At 42.2% G+C, this 19,149-nt stretch overlaps 2 protein-coding genes across 3 annotated transcripts in view; one reads left to right on the top strand and one right to left on the bottom strand.

Moving 5' to 3' along the window:
- Positions 1–10,666, bottom strand: part of ano5b (anoctamin 5b) — a 32,320-nt gene extending 21,654 nt beyond the window's left edge. The window contains exons 1-2 of one of the 2 annotated variants that reach the window (XM_040011146.1): positions 10,342–10,666; positions 5,666–5,710 (exon numbers count right to left, since the gene is read on the bottom strand). In XM_040011146.1, the coding sequence (XP_039867080.1) occupies positions 5,666–5,710; positions 10,342–10,408 (112 nt within the window). In that variant the 5' untranslated portion in view covers positions 10,409–10,666. The remainder of the gene's footprint in view (positions 1–5,665; positions 5,711–10,341) is intronic. The other variant, XM_040011147.1, reaches the window with a different exon arrangement.
- Positions 10,667–14,361: 3,695 nt separating this feature from the next.
- igdcc3 (immunoglobulin superfamily, DCC subclass, member 3) overlaps positions 14,362–19,149 on the top strand; it is a 60,861-nt gene continuing 56,073 nt past the window's right edge. Inside the window, exon 1 of the mRNA XM_040011574.1 lies at positions 14,362–14,842. Within this exon, the coding sequence (XP_039867508.1) occupies positions 14,779–14,842 (64 nt within the window). The 5' untranslated portion in view covers positions 14,362–14,778. The remainder of the gene's footprint in view (positions 14,843–19,149) is intronic.

Below are 19,149 nucleotides of genomic sequence, written 5' to 3'. Positions count from 1 at the left end.
CACACAAGCTGAAACGTCAAGACTGGGCCAAGAAATATCTCAAGACTGGTTTTTCTAAGGTTTTATGGACTGATGAAATGAGAGTGAGTCTTGATGGGCCAGATGGATGGGCCCGTGGCTGGATTGGTAAAGGGCAGAGAGCTCCAGTCCGACTCAGACGCCAGCAAGGTGGAGGTGGAGTACTGGTTTGGGCTGGTATCATCAAAGATGAGCTTGTGGGGCCTTTTCGGGTTGAGGATGGAGTCAAGCTCAACTCCCAGTCCTACTGCCAGTTTCTGGAAGACACCTTCTTCAAGCAGTGGTACAGGAAGAAGTCTGCATCCTTCAAGAAAAACATGATTTTCATGCAGGACAATGCTCCATCACACGCGTCCAAGTACTCCACAGCGTGGCTGGCAAGAAAGGGTATAAAAGAAGAAAAACTAATGACATGGCCACCTTGTTCACCTGATCTGAACCCCATTGAGAACCTGTGGTCCATCATCAAATGTGAGATTTACAAGGAGGGAAAACAGTACACCTCTCTGAACAGTGTCTGGGAGGCTGTGGTTGCTGCTGCACGCAATGTTGATGGTGAACAGATCAAACACTGACAGAATCCATGGATGGCAGGCTTTTGAGTGTCCTTGCAAAGAAAGGTGGCTATATTGGTCGCTGATTTGTTTTTGTTTTATTTTTGAATGTCAGAAATGTATATTTGTGAATGTGGAGATGTTATATTGGTGTCACTGGTAAAAATAAATAATTGAAATGGGTATATATTTGTTTTTTGTTAAGTTGCCTAATAATTATGCACAGTAATAGTCACCTGCACACACAGATATCCCCCTAAAATAGCTAAAACTAAAAACAAACTAAAAACTACTTCCAAAAACATTCAGCTTTGATATTAATGAGTTTTTTGGGTTCATTGAGAACATGGTTGTTGTTCAATAATAAAATTATTCCTCAAAAATACAACTTGCCTAATAATTCTGCACTCCCTGTATATCATCTAAATTGACAGTAAGTAACTGTTAAACTAGTTCAAATAATTTGGACCGCAGGATAAATTAAAGCTCACTCATAACAAAAACATCCCTTTAAGAAGAATCAGCTGCCAAATTACTGTTATGGCTACAAATGCATAGTAGACAGCATCAATATAACAAGAGCCAATGAAAAAAAGCCTACAGGAGGCAATATCAGGAGATACTGACTATCACTATGTTTGTAAGTACTGAGTTGAGAGAGATGAAAACACAAAGGCCACATTGCACATACACACTTATGCAATAGCTCGCCACATTCCAGCAGAGCCTCTCTGGCCCTGCGTGGCAGACTCTGGCAGAGGAAATGTGCTCATGTTGCACTGCTCTGCTAGCCGCCTGCTCCCCTATTATTCCTGGATGGTAGGAAAGCTGCACTTCCTGTGGAGGAGGCTGCATGACAAAAACATCAGTGAGAGGGAGGAGCTGGCCGTTGAGGTTGCTGTTGTATCAAAGGGTCCAGCCTCCTCCTAAAAGAAGCACACACGCAGCACACAAAGAACACAAAGCGCTTCAGTCTCCCTCAGCTTGCACTGGCAGAGACCTTTCGTTAAGCAGGAGGGTCTGACAGACAGCAGTGACAGCCAATAGCAGCAGTACTTCACTGAGAGGCCTAAAGAGGCACTTGGAGTAAGAATATGGCATATCAGTTAGACTGTAAGAATCCACAGGAAATATAAGTAGCATATTACACCGTCTTTCCAATTAACCCTGTGTGAGCTGCTTTTTTCCTCTCCTATCTTTTTTATCCCACTTGTTTTGGTCTAACTCCAACTGTGCCAAGCCGTCCACAGTTATCACAACCTGGCTTAGAGCAAACAAAGGCAAAAGGCCAGCAACTTCCACAGAGAGACAGACTGAAGGAAAACACAAAGTAGCGTTCCCTCTGTGAAACAGGGCAACAGACACACTTACTAGAACAGATGGCCATAAATGAGTCTTCACTGGAAATTACTACCACGTATTAAAATGAGACAGCTATTAATTTGGGCAAAACTGAATAAGTGAGAAGTGCCATGCGCTCTTTTAACTACCCACTTTCCACCCATTTAACCCAATTACACTTCTCCTGCTATCTATTTACAGGAGCTGAGATACTCTCTCGTCAGCATGATTGTCAAAAAACATGTTACTAACTTCATGGGAACTGAACAGTGGCATTTTGAACTATCTCCAAAAAAAATTAGAGCACCATTGCTGAGTATTGACCCTGATATAGCCAAACAGCATTTCAAAACCTGTTGCATGACTGAGATGCACTTGAGAGATGTGCTTTTAGTGATTCCAGTTCATAAAAAGTTGTGCATACCTCATGCCCATAGGTCCTGCCCTGTAAGACACACCACAAGGCCAAAACTGGAAGTAGATCAGTGCAAACTCATCCAGGAGGTAGTGACTTTATACATGTGCGATGCAGCCAAGAACAGAATCAACTAATCTCTTTTCCTAAATGAGTTGATTCTATCCAGAGACGTGATGCTGTACTGATGTTCAGACGGAGCAGAGGAAGGCGAGAGATTCACATGTAGCCGAAGCAGAGGCATCTGCTGGTGTTATGAGCTGTAAACAGAACAAGGTTGTAGCAGATGTATGCACTGAGCTTTCAGAGCTTTATCATAAGAACAATCGAAAAACTATTTTCGCATCTTTACTTTCTGCATCATTGGAATTTGAATCGTGTTAGGAAATAACAATCATTAAGATCTTTAAGATAAAGTCTATCTGTGTTGTGCGAAAGTCTTGAGCCACCATAGTGGGCTTCAGCAATAGTTCTTCAGACCTTCCAAAGGTCTCTCGAAGTTTTCTTTTGTCATTAGCTGCTTTTTCACTTATTTTCAGTCTACTCTTTACAAATCCCCACTTTCAGAGGAACATTTGTTTTATTGTATAAGCCACTTAAAACTGACCTAATCATCGTTCAACAATAAAAAAAAAAAAATCACCAACTCAAGAGATGAACCTGACACAGGACCTGGGAAATGCACCCACTGATCCATCTACTGTTTGCTGAAGCCACATCAGAAATATCAATAAGCCATTTCTAAGGAACAAGAACCAGGAAAGGAGGCTGAGGTATGCCAAATTACACAAGGAATGGACTAAATGAATCCAATTTTCAGACCTTTGGTTTGATACAACATCTGTATCTGTAAAACACAGTGGAGGCTCCGTCCTGGTTTGGCGCTGCGTTCCAGACAAATATCTCCCCTCAATTACTGCTTCACATCAAACTTATTCCGTCAGCAAGATTAAGAACAGTGAGGAGTGACCAGCATCAGAGTTGGAAAATCTCCATTACTCTAAATAATTAAAGAAATCAGAAATCAATTCACATTACATGAGTGGAAGAGAAGAGGAGACCTTGTGCCAGGATACCGGTTCCCTAAAGACAGCACTGATCTTGCAGAATAGAAAGAAAAGAAAGCAGGGGCTATAACACTTCTGTCACTGCTATCGTCTAACAATAATCTATCTTTATCCAGACAATCTGATGATATGAAAATACAGACAAGCCCGTGCTGCCTTTCTATTTACAGTAAACTGACAAAACTTGATTCTGTGCTCGCTCCACTCTTTGCCTAAGCAGGCAGCCTGCTCGGATGACATGTGTTCATGAAGATATATGCAAAGCTGGACTAAGGTACAACCAAAGTAGTCAAATGTACCTCTGCACAATCACAATCATTTCTGCTACAGGACTGCCTGTTACAGAAAAGGTGTCGCTGTAAGGCCAGCAGCCTCATCACACTGAGTCACCGAAACAAAGATTATGAAAGTCAACCCGCATTTCTCAATCTGAAACAGCATCCTGGGTTTAGTGTTTATCTAACATGAGGATGTGAAAGTTTGCATCACCTGCCCACTCAGTCACCCACTCATGTGTACGTTAGCCACATGAATGGCTAATGTACACCCCCTTACTGCTTCCCTAGGAATTAAGAGGAAGAATAGCAGGCAGGTGCTGGTAATCAAATGCACTTGATTTAAAGATCACTGTAAGTGTGAACACCTCTATTAAAGCAGACGTTTGGGCAATTTGGAGGTCTAGGTGTGTGTTATTATCACAATACACACAATATGTGTTATTACATATTACCAAGAGGGACATCAATAATAGAAAAACAATTGCTGCTCATTAATTTGGATAGGATTATAAGGCTATTTCCACACCGTCTGAAGTCCATCCTTCTACAGTGGGAAACATTATCCACAAGTGAAAAACACAAGACAGCTTCCATTCTTCCCAAGAACACATTCTAGCAAATTCACCTCAATGCGATGCTCAAAAAAGAGTTGAATCTCAGATTTTAAAAGACTTAGGTTTGCAAAGTTACATTTGAACAAACCACAAGACTTCTGGAACCAAAGTGGAAATGCTTGGTCATAATTCACAGCACCGCGTTTGGCAGAAACCACACACAACATGACACAAACACCTCATTCACACTGTGAACGCCTCTGTATACCAAAGAATTCTGGAGTCAAATGAAAGGTCATCTGTCCAAAAGCTAAACTTAATCATGCAACAGGACAATGACTCGAAGAACAGCATTCTCCAAAATGATATCAGAGTCTGATAAAGTCACTTCAACTTATTGCTCTCAAGGACGGTTATACAATTTAATCACTCGTGGGGTGAACATAGTTTTTCACAAACCTGCATGGAGTCCTGTGACTGCGCTTACATTTTACTTCAGTGCTTGTGCTTTATTTGCATTTCTGTGCCACCACATTTGAGAGGAACACACTGTATTTCATTTTTACTTTGAACTATAAGAATGCATTCAAAGTATGATTGTGTTACTCCCTGTAACAATGAAGGCATACTTTACAGGCTAACATACCACAGGCTAAGAATAAGCTACTGCAGAAGGACTGATGGCTACCTAAAGTAAAAAGCTAGCTGTAGTAGCTATCCTTCTTTACTCAGCAAAAGACTATCTGAAGCCAAATGAGGTTTTTTTTCTTCTTCTTATGTCAGACTTATGTTTGAATATGGTAGTCCCTAATTTCTCGGTGATTAGTGGACCTTTTGGGGTAATGTTATCAAAGGTTGCTCATTCTTGATGCTGTAGTGGAAGCACTGAGGCAAAGTATTCAGGCAGAAGCTTGTTAGAGCTTCAACATATCTCTCCTGGGCCCACAGAGTCCACAGGCTGTGCTACATACTACATTTGTGAGTAAAATTATGCATGCAGGAGTTTTTCTGCTTTTATAGTACTAGCAAAACTTTGCTATAAAAAGTTATACATGTTGCTTATGATATAAATCATCAAATAGCCTAGCCACAAGTTGAAATACCATGGGCACATATCTTAATTCAGCCTCTGGGTGCATGCATCAGTACAAATAGTACAAATTTGACACAGTACACAGCACATTAAGCTACCAGACGGCAGACACTTAAGCAAATGGCTACAATATGAAAGCTGAGATAGCAGACAGAGAGGCATTTGATTCTGATCAGCAAACAAACAGGAAAGCCGTAACAAATTTACATAAATGGAGCATACGCAGTGACATTAAACCGACATGGTGACGGCACGTGATGGAGGGTGCGAAGAGAAATAGCAGAGATTACAATGACGCGAGGACGGACAGACAGGCGTCACATAAAGCCTCTGATCTGCCCATACCTGGGTGGAGGTTAATCCTGAATGCAGTCAACACAGCAGGAACATCTTTAAGGGACAGACAGACAGTGGTTAGGAGGTGGAATTAAACTGTAGATCAGGACAACACAAAGGTTAAGTATTGAGCCATCAGACTTTCACTTACACAAGCATTAAAAGAACAGCATAAAAGTACAACAGAGAGTCCTATCACTGCTGGAAATCAGACCACAGCTTTTATATGTTGCAGATCATCGACACCACTGATGAAAAGCACTCGCTGTGTTTTTGTACCTTTGATTCAGTATCAAGCAAATCGTTTTTACTATGACTCAAGCAACATGCGTGGGCGCCTATGGTTCAGAAGAGGCCCCGCTAACAACTCTCGTGTAGCTCTTCAGTGTGCCTGGCACAGAGCTAGAATGTCCTGCTTACTGTACTGAAACAGGCGTTCTATATTTTACTCGATTAAGAGCTCTTCAGAGTGTCGTTCGACCTTCCACTTTGACAAATGGAAAACACAGCACTGGTTTATTATGACAACATAATCCTTTCTCAAGAGAAGTAATACAAACATATTACTGCTCTACAACTTCTCTCTATTCATGAGTTTAATAATACCAGATGGGGCATGAGGGCTCAATTGCAAATCGATGTATATGAAATATTAATGCGATGAACAATACTGTAGTCTAAATAGGGGTTCCCACTCAAAGTCATCCAATATGCAGGATCACGCGAACCACAAGTGTGTCTTGATGAGAGCATCAGGCAAGTATGTCAGGTTTTTACAAAAAGAACTGAATTAAATTTTAAAATTTGATGCAAAAACGCAAATAAGAACTTTTAATCTTGCAAGCACGGTGCACACCCTGTTTCAGTCAAACCACAACATCCTGAGCTCAAACCCAGGGCCTCTGTCTTCTAGGACGAGGCATCCTCAAAGTCTGCCACTCAACATTTCCTGTCAATACAGCTGACTATATTCAAAATGCATCCAGATTAATATAAATGTTGTTTAAAAACATTGAATACGTGAGGCTTTAAACATATACAAGGGAACGCTACTGATAAAGTTGGGTTTTTTTTTTAATGGTGTCTTTTATTTTTAGAAAGCATTTGAAATGTTGACAGTTGTGTTTTCACATTTGTATCATGCTCATGTTGTTGCCAAGAACACAAGTTTCCTTTCTTATCATCAGGAAATTGTTGATACTTTCCTGACAATTACCGGAAAGCTTGAACAGTGCCAGCTGAAGAGGTCATATGCAGAGCAGAAGTCATAATTCATCGCGTTAAACAGACACAACATAACACGCCTGGACTTCAACACTTGACATGTCTGACGGTCTTTTAAGGAAGAGATGTTTGACGAAATCTTTTGAAAGGATGACTGGACGAGACAGATTAGGGCACAAAAGTAGCTTTCTTGCGTCTATGATATGAAGGCCTTGGGCGTTTTGTTTGCCCAATAAGTAGATTAACAACATTAACCAATGAGAGACGGCACAACAGTGAGTCAGGTTCCTGCATCCAAAGCTGCCCTGTAAAGAGCACCCATATAGACTGGTGACATATTAAAGGAAAAACTCCTACACTCCTACAGTAAGGATGTTGGTGAGGGGGAATGGTTTGCTGCTTTGAGTGTCCTTATCACCCAAGAAAAGAATCAATATGGAGGTGTTACCTTTTGCCCTGATAAAACACGTCTATCCTGGTGGGACTGGCACGATGGGTCACTGAATCTTTTGATCAGTATGAAAATGACACGAATCATTTGCTACTGAACTTTCCCTCACAAGATCTCCACCCAGTCGGTGATGGTGGTGACAGATAGTGCGTTCCTCTACAGTCATCAAAGCACCAAATCAGGGGCGTATCTTCTGGAAAAACGATATTCCATGTTTTCATCAGAGTCCCAGCGACTTTTCAGAGGTGTTTTCACATGTGAGCTTTGGGCAAATTTTGCAAGAATCGAGTCAGGACAGATGTTGTTGTTCTTTCTCAAACAAAACACAACAGGAAACACTTCCCTTCAGCTGTTTTCGCGTTACTGCACATGCTCTGTGTGGTTTAGGGGAGGGAGCTCCCTGCATGCCGGAGGCGGCACAGACGACGCCCATTCACTAGCTGTAAATGCAACGAATTCTAAACAGCGCTGTTCACACATCAGCACAGCGTAACATCAAGCACCCTTTGCACTTGGGAACTGACATTTAAAGAGTGTCTAATGCCTGATCCAGCTGATATCAGCCTTCTCACGTGCACCTCTGTCAGGCAGTGGCTAGAGACGTTCAGGGAAGTCTGAAAGTGTGAAAACAACTTTTGAAAATCCGCTAAAACTATTCTGGCATCGTACGATGGCCCGACACCTTACTAAGACACATGATGTTTTTTTTATTTGTCACTTGTCTCTACAAAAACGTACCAAAAGGTGAAAGCCCAGGGGAAAAAAGAGGCATATGCCACCTATGATTAAAAATTTATAGAGCAAAAAATTTATTTTATGCCCAAAACAAAAGGTCTGTAGTCTGAAAATAGTTCTGGCAGTACAATAAGACCTCATCTAGTCTTACTGTGGTTGTGGTGAGAGGACGTCTTGCTTGCCTGCCATGTGCTATTCTGTTCTGTTTGCCTCCTCAAAGGGAGTAATTTAATTACAAGGCCTGTTTCCATAGCAACTCTTTGGCTCTGCTTCACCTCTGAATGGCAGATGACTTCATCAGCTGGACTGCGGATTGAGATCACCTTAAAAGGAGGCAAATCCCGATATAAATGAGTAATTAATAACTATTGAGGACACTTAAAAGTGGAGTCATTAAGATTTTTTCCCTGACTGTAAACTGGCCAAGAAAAAGATTTACTGACAGAGGGTGACAACAAGCAGCAGGTTGATTTTAGAAAACCATCCACCAAACGGTATACGCTGTCCATGGACATCTGGTGTTTATCCAGCAGCAGAATGTCATGTACGATTATAAATCAGTGTTTGGGCAGCTGTGAACAAGGTAACACATACAGACACACACACTGAGGTGAGGACTGAATCCTTCCTCTCCTTTGTTTCCCCTTTCACTTGTGGCTGAAAGTCTGGCCTGATAAGAGCCCGAACAAAGCCTCTGTAGAACAGCAGTCTTTTAATCTACTGCTCACTCTAAATAAACAGCCACGTGTCCTTATAAACAACCCTCTAATACACACAGCGGAGGATATGCAAATACAAACAGGGAAAGGTGTAATTGAGGCATCGTAATCTTAACTCAGACATGGTTTGATTGAATGAAAATGCTGGAAAATGTGTTCTATAAACGTTTTGTTTTTCTCTTCTCATAATGGTCTTGTTGTGATGCAGTGGTCTGTTAGGCAGAGGTAAGCAGGCTCACAAATTAAAAGGCTGCTCTTGTCACAAAAGCAACAGAGGTTTCCAGTGCACCTAATTCATCTTGTCCTCCAGCAGGTCAGGTCAGCAGATATCAGCACATGCCATGCTCTTACTGCAACTTGAGTATACTTGTATTATTCCTGTTATGGATTTGTGTTTCTTTTGGAAACCAGAGCGTCTCCTGACTTATGCAAAATCTTGCTGGATGCCTCCAGACGTCTGTGGCTCAGTTTTAGAAATGCTGAAAAGTTTCCCACTGCACATGTGCGGAGTTTCAAATGTCAGCGAGAGGACAGCATAAAAATGAAGATTTAGTGTTTGTGAGGCAAAGACATGGGTTATTCAGACTGGGATGGACTGACACATAGTGCTCAAAACATTAAAAGTGTCATTAACTCATAGATCTGCTACTTTAGATACTGGAGTGAAAGCAAGTCATTTAATTCATTCATTCATTAGTAAGATTCATTCAGGACACAAGTCCTGTGCAGCAATGTCATACAATCCTCTCAGGACTAAAACGACCGCAGAACCAAACCATTAGGTTTCACAGTGCTCCATCAACTTAACTGACTTTCTAATGTCCACGTAGAAGCAACAAATCACGGTAAGCTGACATAATTCAACCAAATTCACGTCTGAAAGCATTCCTGTGGTGGCACATTGTTCAAACTGTGAACCTCCAGAGAGGTGACTTCATGTGACTAGGCGTAGAGTCAGTAAAGCCTGACTATCTCACAGGGAGCTAGTCCCATTAGATAAGGTGACACATGTTAGGCTTGACAGATAGCAAAAGGTATGTTTACTCACATGCTTTACAACATGGATCAATTTGTCTTCTTCTCTAATTTAATTCGTTAAAAAATGCCTGAGATGCTTCTAGGATAGTTTACTACAGTGTACACTGAGATATTGTGCGCTAAAAATAAATAAGCAGTCTGGCTCAGTTTGGGAAACAGACTATGTGTGTGACCTCAGTGTCACCCTGCAGTTGTAAGGGACTTGGCTGTATCAAAGCAGTAGACAAGAAGAACAAACAGCATGTGTGTTTTGATGTGTTTTGGTCATGGGATCTCTGGTGCAACCCAGCATCACTAACTGGGCTGTATACAAGCACAAGCCGAGTAACCAAATTACAGCCACATGTAGAAATGGTTTTGCCACGTAAGACAAAACAACTAGAGGACATATAAATATTCACCCTTCACTGCTGAATTGCGAGTTTACAATGAACCTCGGATTACTGTAACTTGTAGAGCGTCGCTCTGCCACAGCAGCTGCCACATTTAGAAATAAAACCGTGCATTTATGCGGTTACCTGCAGCCCTGGCGCTCTGCAGCTCGATCAGAGTCTCATCCTTCGCCTTACCAGTTATTCGTCTCATAGCGGCTAGCGCTGTTATTGTAACGGCTTCACCTTCTCGGGAAAGTGGGTAAGGCGGTGAGGATGCCGCTGTCTCCTCTCGGTGTCTGTGAAGACCAGCACTGGGTGATCACACACTGAAATCAGCGAAGAGATCCAGGTCAAGGGAGGGTAGATGGATCATATTTACACTATAATCGATTTTCACTGAAACGGTCCCAACACGGCTCCTGAGTGCTAACCGAGGAGACCAGGCATAAAGGGGAGTGGCTCTGATTTTTTCTGTTTTTTACGTCGGCAAAACTGGGTGTATGTGTGTGTGCAAAAGAGAGAGAGAGAGCGTGTAGGAAACATTTGTCATGTGGCGAGGCTGTTTGAGAAATAGCACCATCTTGTGGTCATTTTGTAGTACTGAAGCTTAACTTCCTTTATTTTTATAGCCTCCTATTGTAGTGAGACAAGCCAATATTTCATATGAAGAGTTTGAAAATAAAGAGTTAAAAATCTTACTTTGTTCGATTCCATATATATATATATATATATATATATATGGAGTGTTTCACCCCAAGTCCAGCACCCTGAGGCTGTACGCTAAGCGGAAGGAAGGGGGCCGGGGACTGGTGAGTGTCAGCACCACAGTCCAGGATGAGACAACAAACATCCAAGAATACATCACGAAGATGGCCCCAACTGACCGAGTGCTCAGTGAATACCTCAGGCAGCAGAAACCCAAGAAAGAGGAGGGAGACGAGGAACCAGCATGGAAGGACAGGCCCCTGCACGGTATGTACCACCGGCAGATAGAGGAGGTGGCTGATATCCAGAAATCCTGTGGCTGGACAAAGCTGGACTGAAAGACAGCACAGAGGCACTAATCATGGCAGCACAAGAACAAGCTCTGAGTACAAGATCCATAGAGGCTGGGGTCTATCACACCAGGCAAGACCCCAGGTGCAGGCTGTGTAAAGATGCCCCAGAGACAATCCAGCACATAACAGCAGGGTGCAAGATGCTAGCAGGCAAGGCATACATGGAACGCCATAACCAAGTGGCCGGCATAGTGTACAGGAACATCTGTGCCGAGTATAACCTGGAAGTCCCGAGGTCAAAATGGGAGACGCCCCCAAGGGTGGTGGAGAATGACCGAGCTAAGATCCTGTGGGACTTCCAGATACAGACAGACAAAATAGTGGTGGCTAACCAACCGGACATAGTGGTGGTAGACAAATAGAAGAAGACGGCCGTAGTGATCGATGTAGCGGTTCCGAATGACAGCAATATCAGGAAGAAGGAACACGAGAAGCTGGAGAAATACCAAGGGCTCAGAGAAGAGCTCGAGAGGATGTGGAGGGTGAAGGGGTGAGCGGGGGATATTTTATATTTATATCTATATGTATATCTATATCTATATCTATGGAGAGAGAGAGAGAGAGAGAGAGAGAGAAAACTGTGAGTTATGCGAAGCTATTCTAGTGGAATCCACAAATAAAATATTTAATTGGAAATGAGCAGAAAAAAAATGACTCTATCTTAAAGACCAGAGGAATATTCTCATTCATTTTCTCCCGCCAGTTCCTGACCACAACAAATGCAAAAACTAAAGATGCTAAAGATGATTTTCAGTAGCTGACGAGGATGTTTTAGTACTCGTAGACCACTTCTTTACATTAACTGAGCACTCAAGCACTTTCTACTCTACACATCTTTCACTCATTCACACACATTAGTACAAGCTTTTTGCTTTGCCTAATTGTTTTTTTTTTTTAATCTAATATTAACACACGCACACACACACACACACTGATAGAAGCATCTGAGGACACTTGGGAGCAGGGGCGTAATTTCCAGGGTGGTTAGGGAGGTAATGACCCCCCCCCCCAATAATCAGACCCAACCAATATAACCCCCTCAATAAAGTTATGAATTATCTTGCATAAATAGGTATAAATAAGTTGATTTTCTTTACTCATTTCAGGTATTACCAGCAAAATAGTTGCATGTTTAATCATCTGGGAATTTACCCAGATTTATTTATTTATTTAGACAGAGATATTGCTTGGGAGGCAGCATCTTACCCAAGGATACTTTCTACATGCAGACTGTAAGAACTGGGGACTGAACTAGCTCTGCCCAATGAACCACAGCCATACATAGTTTTAGACACACAGCTCTGGCTGTGATCACAGATGCCACAGATACCTACTGTTCAAACCTTCTGTTTGCGAGGGGCAGCCAATCACAGCAGGGTTGGCTTAAAGGTAACTTTGCTCCTTAACCCTTTCACGCATAGTGGTCACTACAGTGGACAGCTATTCAAAGGCTGTTTTCTTGTATTTGTGTCAGTGTTGATGGTATACTTGAACATAAACCACTACACTGGACACTGATGTGTCACGCCATACCCTGCCACCCATTGGTCGTTTAATGTTACTAGAGATGTATGTCGTGTTTCATTGTAATTATTGCTATTTAACCCTGTCATGCATGAAGTATGCCAACCTCAATAGGGATTTCATCTTTAGGCATGAAAAGATGAATTAAAGTACTTAAGAGAAAAATCCTGATTGAAGTTGTCATAATCCATGCATGAAAGGGTTAAAGGAGGAGGACCTAAAACAGCTATTTTAAATCAATTCAATGAATTTTCTCTGGCTGATATTTGTCCTTTGAGTTCTGGACATCCTGTGGCAACGCAGCCGTCTACCAGCTTCCTTCTGCAGACGAGCTTTATGGAGATGCTGACATCATTTTCCAGCAGGACTTGGCACCTGCCCACGCTGCCAAAAGTACCAAAACCTGGCTCAATGATCATGGGATTGTTGTGCTTCATTGGTCAGAAAACTCACCTGACCTGAACTCCAAAGAGAATCTATGGGGCATTGCCAAGAGAAAGATGAGAGACATGAGACTGAACAATGGAGAAGAGCTGAAGGCCACTATTGAAGCATCCTGGCTTACATAACACCTCAGCAGTGGCATAGGGCATATATACTATGCCGCACTGAGGCAGTAATTCATGTGACCCAAACCAAGTACTGAGTACATATGCATGATTACTTTTCAGAGGTCCGACATTTCTCTATTTAAAATCTTTGTTTTATTGTTTTCGTGTAATATTCTGATTTTCTGAGCTTTTGAATTGGGGGTTTTCACAAGTTGTAAGCCATGGCCAACAAAATTATAACAAATAAAGGCTTGAAATATCTCAGTCCAGTACAGCACCTTTGGGATGTGGTAGGATTCACATCATGGATGTACAGCCAACAAATGTGCAGCAACTGTGTGATGCTGTCATGTCAACATGGACCAGAATTTCCTGCAACTTGCAGAATCGATCTGAAGACCATCCCGGTACTAGCAGGCTGCACCTAATGAAGTCATCACTGAGTGTGGTTTTTTAAACATGTGACACGTGTTAGTCCAGTAAATAACGGAGCGCATGGCTGACACAGAAAAGGTGTACACAGATTCATAAATACCGCCACTAGGAGGAGCTCGTCTACAGCTAAACAGCTGAGCTTTGTCGTAACCGTGTGCTCGGAAGCCCTCCTTCCTTATTTATCATATCAGGTTCACTTGTGCTGAACCATCAGCTTTAAATAAAACACATACAGTCAACCTGACACAGTTACACCATTTTGGTTTCATTGTCCTCGTTGAACTGAAGCTGAAAACAAACCCAAACCAACGCAAACTAACGAACAATTAAAAACACAGATGTCATGTGTTCAGTTTGGAACCAGATGGTTGCTATTTTTTATTTCATACAATAAAAATCATTCAGCCACAGTCTGTTAATTTATTTATTAATTTACTGATATCTGAGGCTTGTTACGTCATATTTCCCGTATGAAAATCGATATAATTACAATTAATTATTCTTTTTTATTATTGGGATAATGACTGATTGCTGTAATTAGGAGCAGTCATCTGTACTGATACAAGGTTGGCTTTGTTTTCCTGACATGCAGAAATCATGCCGCTTGTGCAGGTTTCTCGTGCACAGAGAGCAAAACAGTCTGCAGTCGGCTCTTTTGTTTGAGACCAGATTCAGTGTGTGTGTGTGTGTGTGTGTGTGAGAGAGAGAGAGAGAGAGAGAGAGAGAGAGAGAGAGAGAGGGAGGGGGGTTGAGGCAGTTTTTAGGATACAGCAGAGTGAGTGAGGAGGCTAGAGAGAGAGAGCGGGATGCTGACAGACTGCTGATAGATGGTTAAAAATGGCGAAATCTCGTTCGACCCCTGCGACCCACCACCTCAATGTAGCACTGTAGGTCGGAACATGTAGTATCTGAAGCTGGACGTCTGCGCTCCTTTCGCTCTTTTTTTTTCTTTGACCCGTGTTTGTTCATCTCACGTTGTTCTCTGCGAGTGCTGGAATATCTTCCGTGTTTAAATGGCACCCACAAGGCGCCGCCGCCTTCTGTGCTTTTTGGGAATACTCCTGAACGCTTTAATCGGTAAGTGGCATCATCTTATAGCGTAGTGTGCAGCAGAGTGTAACAGCGTGACAGAGGACAGCCTCTCTCAGCTCGGTGCTTATAGCAAGCAGCGAGCCTGTTAGTGACCAGTAACCCTGAACTTGGCCCCTCTCCGGTGTCTGTTTGTATTCTGGGCAGTAAGAGCCGGAGTGAGCGCCCTTGTGTCTCGTGCACCGCGGAATGCCTGTGTGCACTTTGCCGACATGTGCACCAACACCTGGAGTGTGCTTAAAGTTGTACTCTGTGCTTTCTGCAGCGCTTGTACTGTAAGTGTTTTTACGCACAGATGCTTCGGAGCACTCAGATGTCCAGGTAGCTCCACGATACGAGGCATCCCACCCAAGTTTGCTGTAGTCCCCCAATGATGAGGGTCGATATCTCATTTGCACGTATTTTGATCCACATTAGATTAAAGTTAAGGGTGAACTATGATTGCCTACACAGAGAAAGTCTTGCGTTTCCAGGAGCCAACAGTGTGCAGGTTAGAAGGGCTTAACTCACAGCTAACTTGTAAAAAGTGACTATGCGCCTCTCATAAATAGTTTCATTTAATATCAGGGGAGTTTTTCAAAGCAGATGGAGGTCTTGACTGTCCAGTCCTCAGAGCACACCACCCTGCAACTGGGTGAGGTGACAGTGGTTATTGCTCTCAGAATAGATTAAACGACTGTGGTTATTGCCTGCTGGGGAGAATATTTGTACAGATTAAATGTCAAGACTGTCTCTCTCTTTCTTTTCAAATTTTCTTTCACATCCCTTTGTTCAATATGACAGACAGTTTCTCTCTCGCTCTATGTGGGGCCCCCTTAATTCAAAGGCAAGAGAGAGTATTGAGTATTTGCAAAGCATACCACACAGGGACCCACAAAGGCCCCACTGGAATCATAAAGGCCTGTACACAGTGGTTCATAACATGTTCAGCGAGAGGGCTGGGAACAAAAACGTCAGAAACAGAGCTCTGTGATGGATGAAGCTCCAATCTTCCCATCACATTAAGGAAATGAAGCGCTTTCAAGTGCCTGGCCGCCGCAGAGATTAGATTCAGTTTAGATAAAGGCACTTTTTATGATATTTTAGGCAGTTTTGATAACACAGAGAAAAGAATTCAGACCAAAGCTGGCCTTAGATCTCACGGGGACTGAAGAAGTCAGAGAGCCAGGAAGAGTTCAGAGCATCACTCTGAAGATCTCACGATTAAAAAAAAAAGTTCAGTTTATCAGAGGGTTAATTATTTGCTTTGAATGGATGGCTCTGAGGTGGCTTGTGAGTTTCGAGCTTCAGAGAAAAACGAGAGCATCAAAAATCCAAACTGATTTGCATTTTAATTCAAAATGATTTGGTTTATTTGAGGGAAGATTGCGCAGTTCACCGGCAACAGATGAGTGATGGAGAGAGCTGAACTGTGCAACTACTTTCTTTTCACCTCATGGGCTACTTCTTAGCATTATTACCATCACTAAACAGCTCCAAGCTTCTATTATAATGGGTAAATATCAGTTGAAGCAGCACGCTCTTTAATGAGATGGAGCATAAAGGTAGCTAGAAAACCAGAGTATTGATTAATAATATATCAAGCTGAAGCCTATAGGAGGGAAATTTAGCATCAGTCCTGCACATATAGTCTTCCCCCAGGAAAAGAAATAAATATTGGTTTGTTTGTTTGTTTGTTTTTAGCCAGACATTAGAGGCTTTATAACCAGCAAAGGAATTGAAGTTGTTCATTTTAATGGTTTTATTCATGCTCACAACTCTCGTTTGTTTCATCTGCACTTACGCACTCAATCATACTTAAAGTTTCAAGTTTTTGGTGTTTTTTTAAAAGTCTATTTTTATTAAATTCTTGACACTCACAAGATAGTGCCGCTGCAGTTTTTCCATCTACAGTTCATATATATATATATATATGTGTGTGTGTGTGTGTGTGTGTGTACTTGTGAAGTGTGGGAAGCATTTCAATCAAGCCATGCATTGAAAATAAACCCCATCTTTGAGTTAATGCAGTATTTAAAGTCACACTTAGCACACACATAATGACAGAGTGAGAAGAGAATGCAGGTAACTACTGATAAAACTGCTTTAGTCAACTTTACTTTTCCTTTAATGTCATATTTAACTTGAATCTCTAAGACTATATCACAGATCATAGTTTTTCAAGATAATCTTATAGTGTTGACAACAACAAGGCCTTTTGTAAGTAATTCTAATCTAGTTGATTAAGTTTAGTTAAGTATAATGTCTGGACTTGGACTACACCCATTATTATTGTGCTATCATGTGATATGATGTCAGTAACTTTGTATCCTCACTTTGCTTGTGGTGTGTCCTGAGCTTACTTAGCTTTGTCAGTGGCACTTGTGTCTGCTAGCTCTGATCTGTCTGTGAGTCACTGGGTGTCATCTTCACTCTACTATTGCAGCAATAAATCTTAGTGCCAGCCCGCCACACTTATCTGTCAATAGTGAGCAAGCCAAAGCATGAGTTGCACTTAGCTGACGGTCGTCTCTAGTCTTACCCGCTAATCCCCTGCGCTAGTGCCTGTTTTCTGGGCATGAAAAGAGCATAAAATTGTGTGAATGTGTGTCTGTCTCCTCGTCAAGGCACGAAGAGCCAAGGCTGCAGACCCTGATGCCCGCAAACGTGTTTCTGTGGCTAGGCCACTGGTTTTGCCACTAATTTGTACAGCTGTGATTTCCTCTCCCTCTGCACACCCCTGGATCCTCGGCATTCACAGATGACCTTAACCTAAAGCACACAGAGCGCAAAATCCGGCTCTCCCCTCCTTCTGTTGTCCTCCTTCTGCCTGTGCATTATTGGATCTATCTGTCTTATAATCTGCTGCTGTGGTGAAAATTATTTTCTCTGACCTTTCTCATACTGTTGTTTGTAACCTTCTACCGAGCCAGTGCTCAGAATGGCATTAAACAATCACTCTAGCAGCACACTATATTTATAGGGAAAGCCAGAGCCCAGCAACCTCAGATTGTTTTAGCTAATGGAAGAAACTCTGATTGCTTGAACACAAAATCATTAAAGTTGTTTAATCCACTCCAGATCAATGAGCCCGTATACACACTGAACACTAAAATGTTATTATCCTGTCTGCTCCGAGGCTTGATAACATTGATTAATGTCTTTTTTGCCAGCTTTGAAAGAGGAGAATAAAAAGCCTCCAATATACTTTCAGTTTACACAAATAATGTAGAGCTGAGTGGAAAACATCCTGGGTGTGTGGCTGCTGCCTTTTTCTTTCTTTTCTTTTAAATCTGCCGATTGCTTCTGTTTGAAAGCGGGATATTATTTGGATCAAACGAGATGGAGCTCTGTGGCCGGCATCATTTTAAAGAGCAGCAGCTCGGGGAGCAGGATCTGACAGCTTAGGGTTAATTATTTCTCCAATACCACCCCCTTGTTTTTCACAAGTGGTACCACTGATGTCTCTTCTGGTCTCATGGTCATTTCACTTACCGTGCTTGTTGAGTGTAAGAGGGGGGGGGTTAAGTAAGGAAGGGACACAGAACATAGGGAGAGCTGCTTCTTTACATTATGCTCCATATGTGATCTTCGTGGAGTGTGTCAGTGAATTCCCTGCCTTTTCCTCAGGGGAAGTGGTTGTCTTCTGGAATTTGAAATGATGAAGCCAGAGGTTCTGTGTTTTGACCCCTGTGCTTTGCCCCCCTCTGCTGCCCTCCCCTAGCCCGTCCCACCAGATTCCAAGGCCTGGGGCAGAAACTGGTAGTGCTCAGTCCATCAGCAGCTGAAACATGATACCAAGAGAGCTCGCTAAGCTCCTCTTTTATAGTACCAAGCCAAGTCAGGCTGTTTACATCCTTTATTTATTATTCTCCCGGCAACCTCTTTTACCCTCAGAGACTGCAGACACTGAAAATCTGATCTGCACTAACCACATTAGATTTGTGAGCGCGGTTAAGAAAAACTGCATAATTTTGTGCTGATGGATGAAAATGAAAGTGCGAATGAGCTGTGACAGTGTTACAGCCACAGGTTAAACGGTACAGTCACTAGAAGACTACAAGTGCTTGTCTTTAGTACAAGAATACACTCGCTTGGGGTGCGTTCACTCCACAGACAGTGAATCCTCTTGTGACTGTAGCCCGGAGGTGGCTCAGCCAAGGCGTTTTACCCATATGGAAAAGATATATATAAATAAAAGTTTGTATCTGTCTTGTGTGAAACTTGTATGAAAAGCATACAAGAGTGAAAACAGATATAAGATCCCTTGAAAAATTATATAAATGAAACTTGTATGTTTTGGACACTTACTAAAA

The sequence above is a fragment of the Simochromis diagramma genome, unplaced genomic scaffold (genome assembly GCF_900408965.1).
Source record: "Simochromis diagramma unplaced genomic scaffold, fSimDia1.1 OVJJ01000603.1, whole genome shotgun sequence".
Classification (NCBI taxonomy): domain Eukaryota; kingdom Metazoa; phylum Chordata; class Actinopteri; order Cichliformes; family Cichlidae; genus Simochromis; species Simochromis diagramma.
The sequence above is the reverse complement of the archived record's forward strand: the minus strand, read 5'-3'. Positions and strand labels throughout refer to the sequence as shown.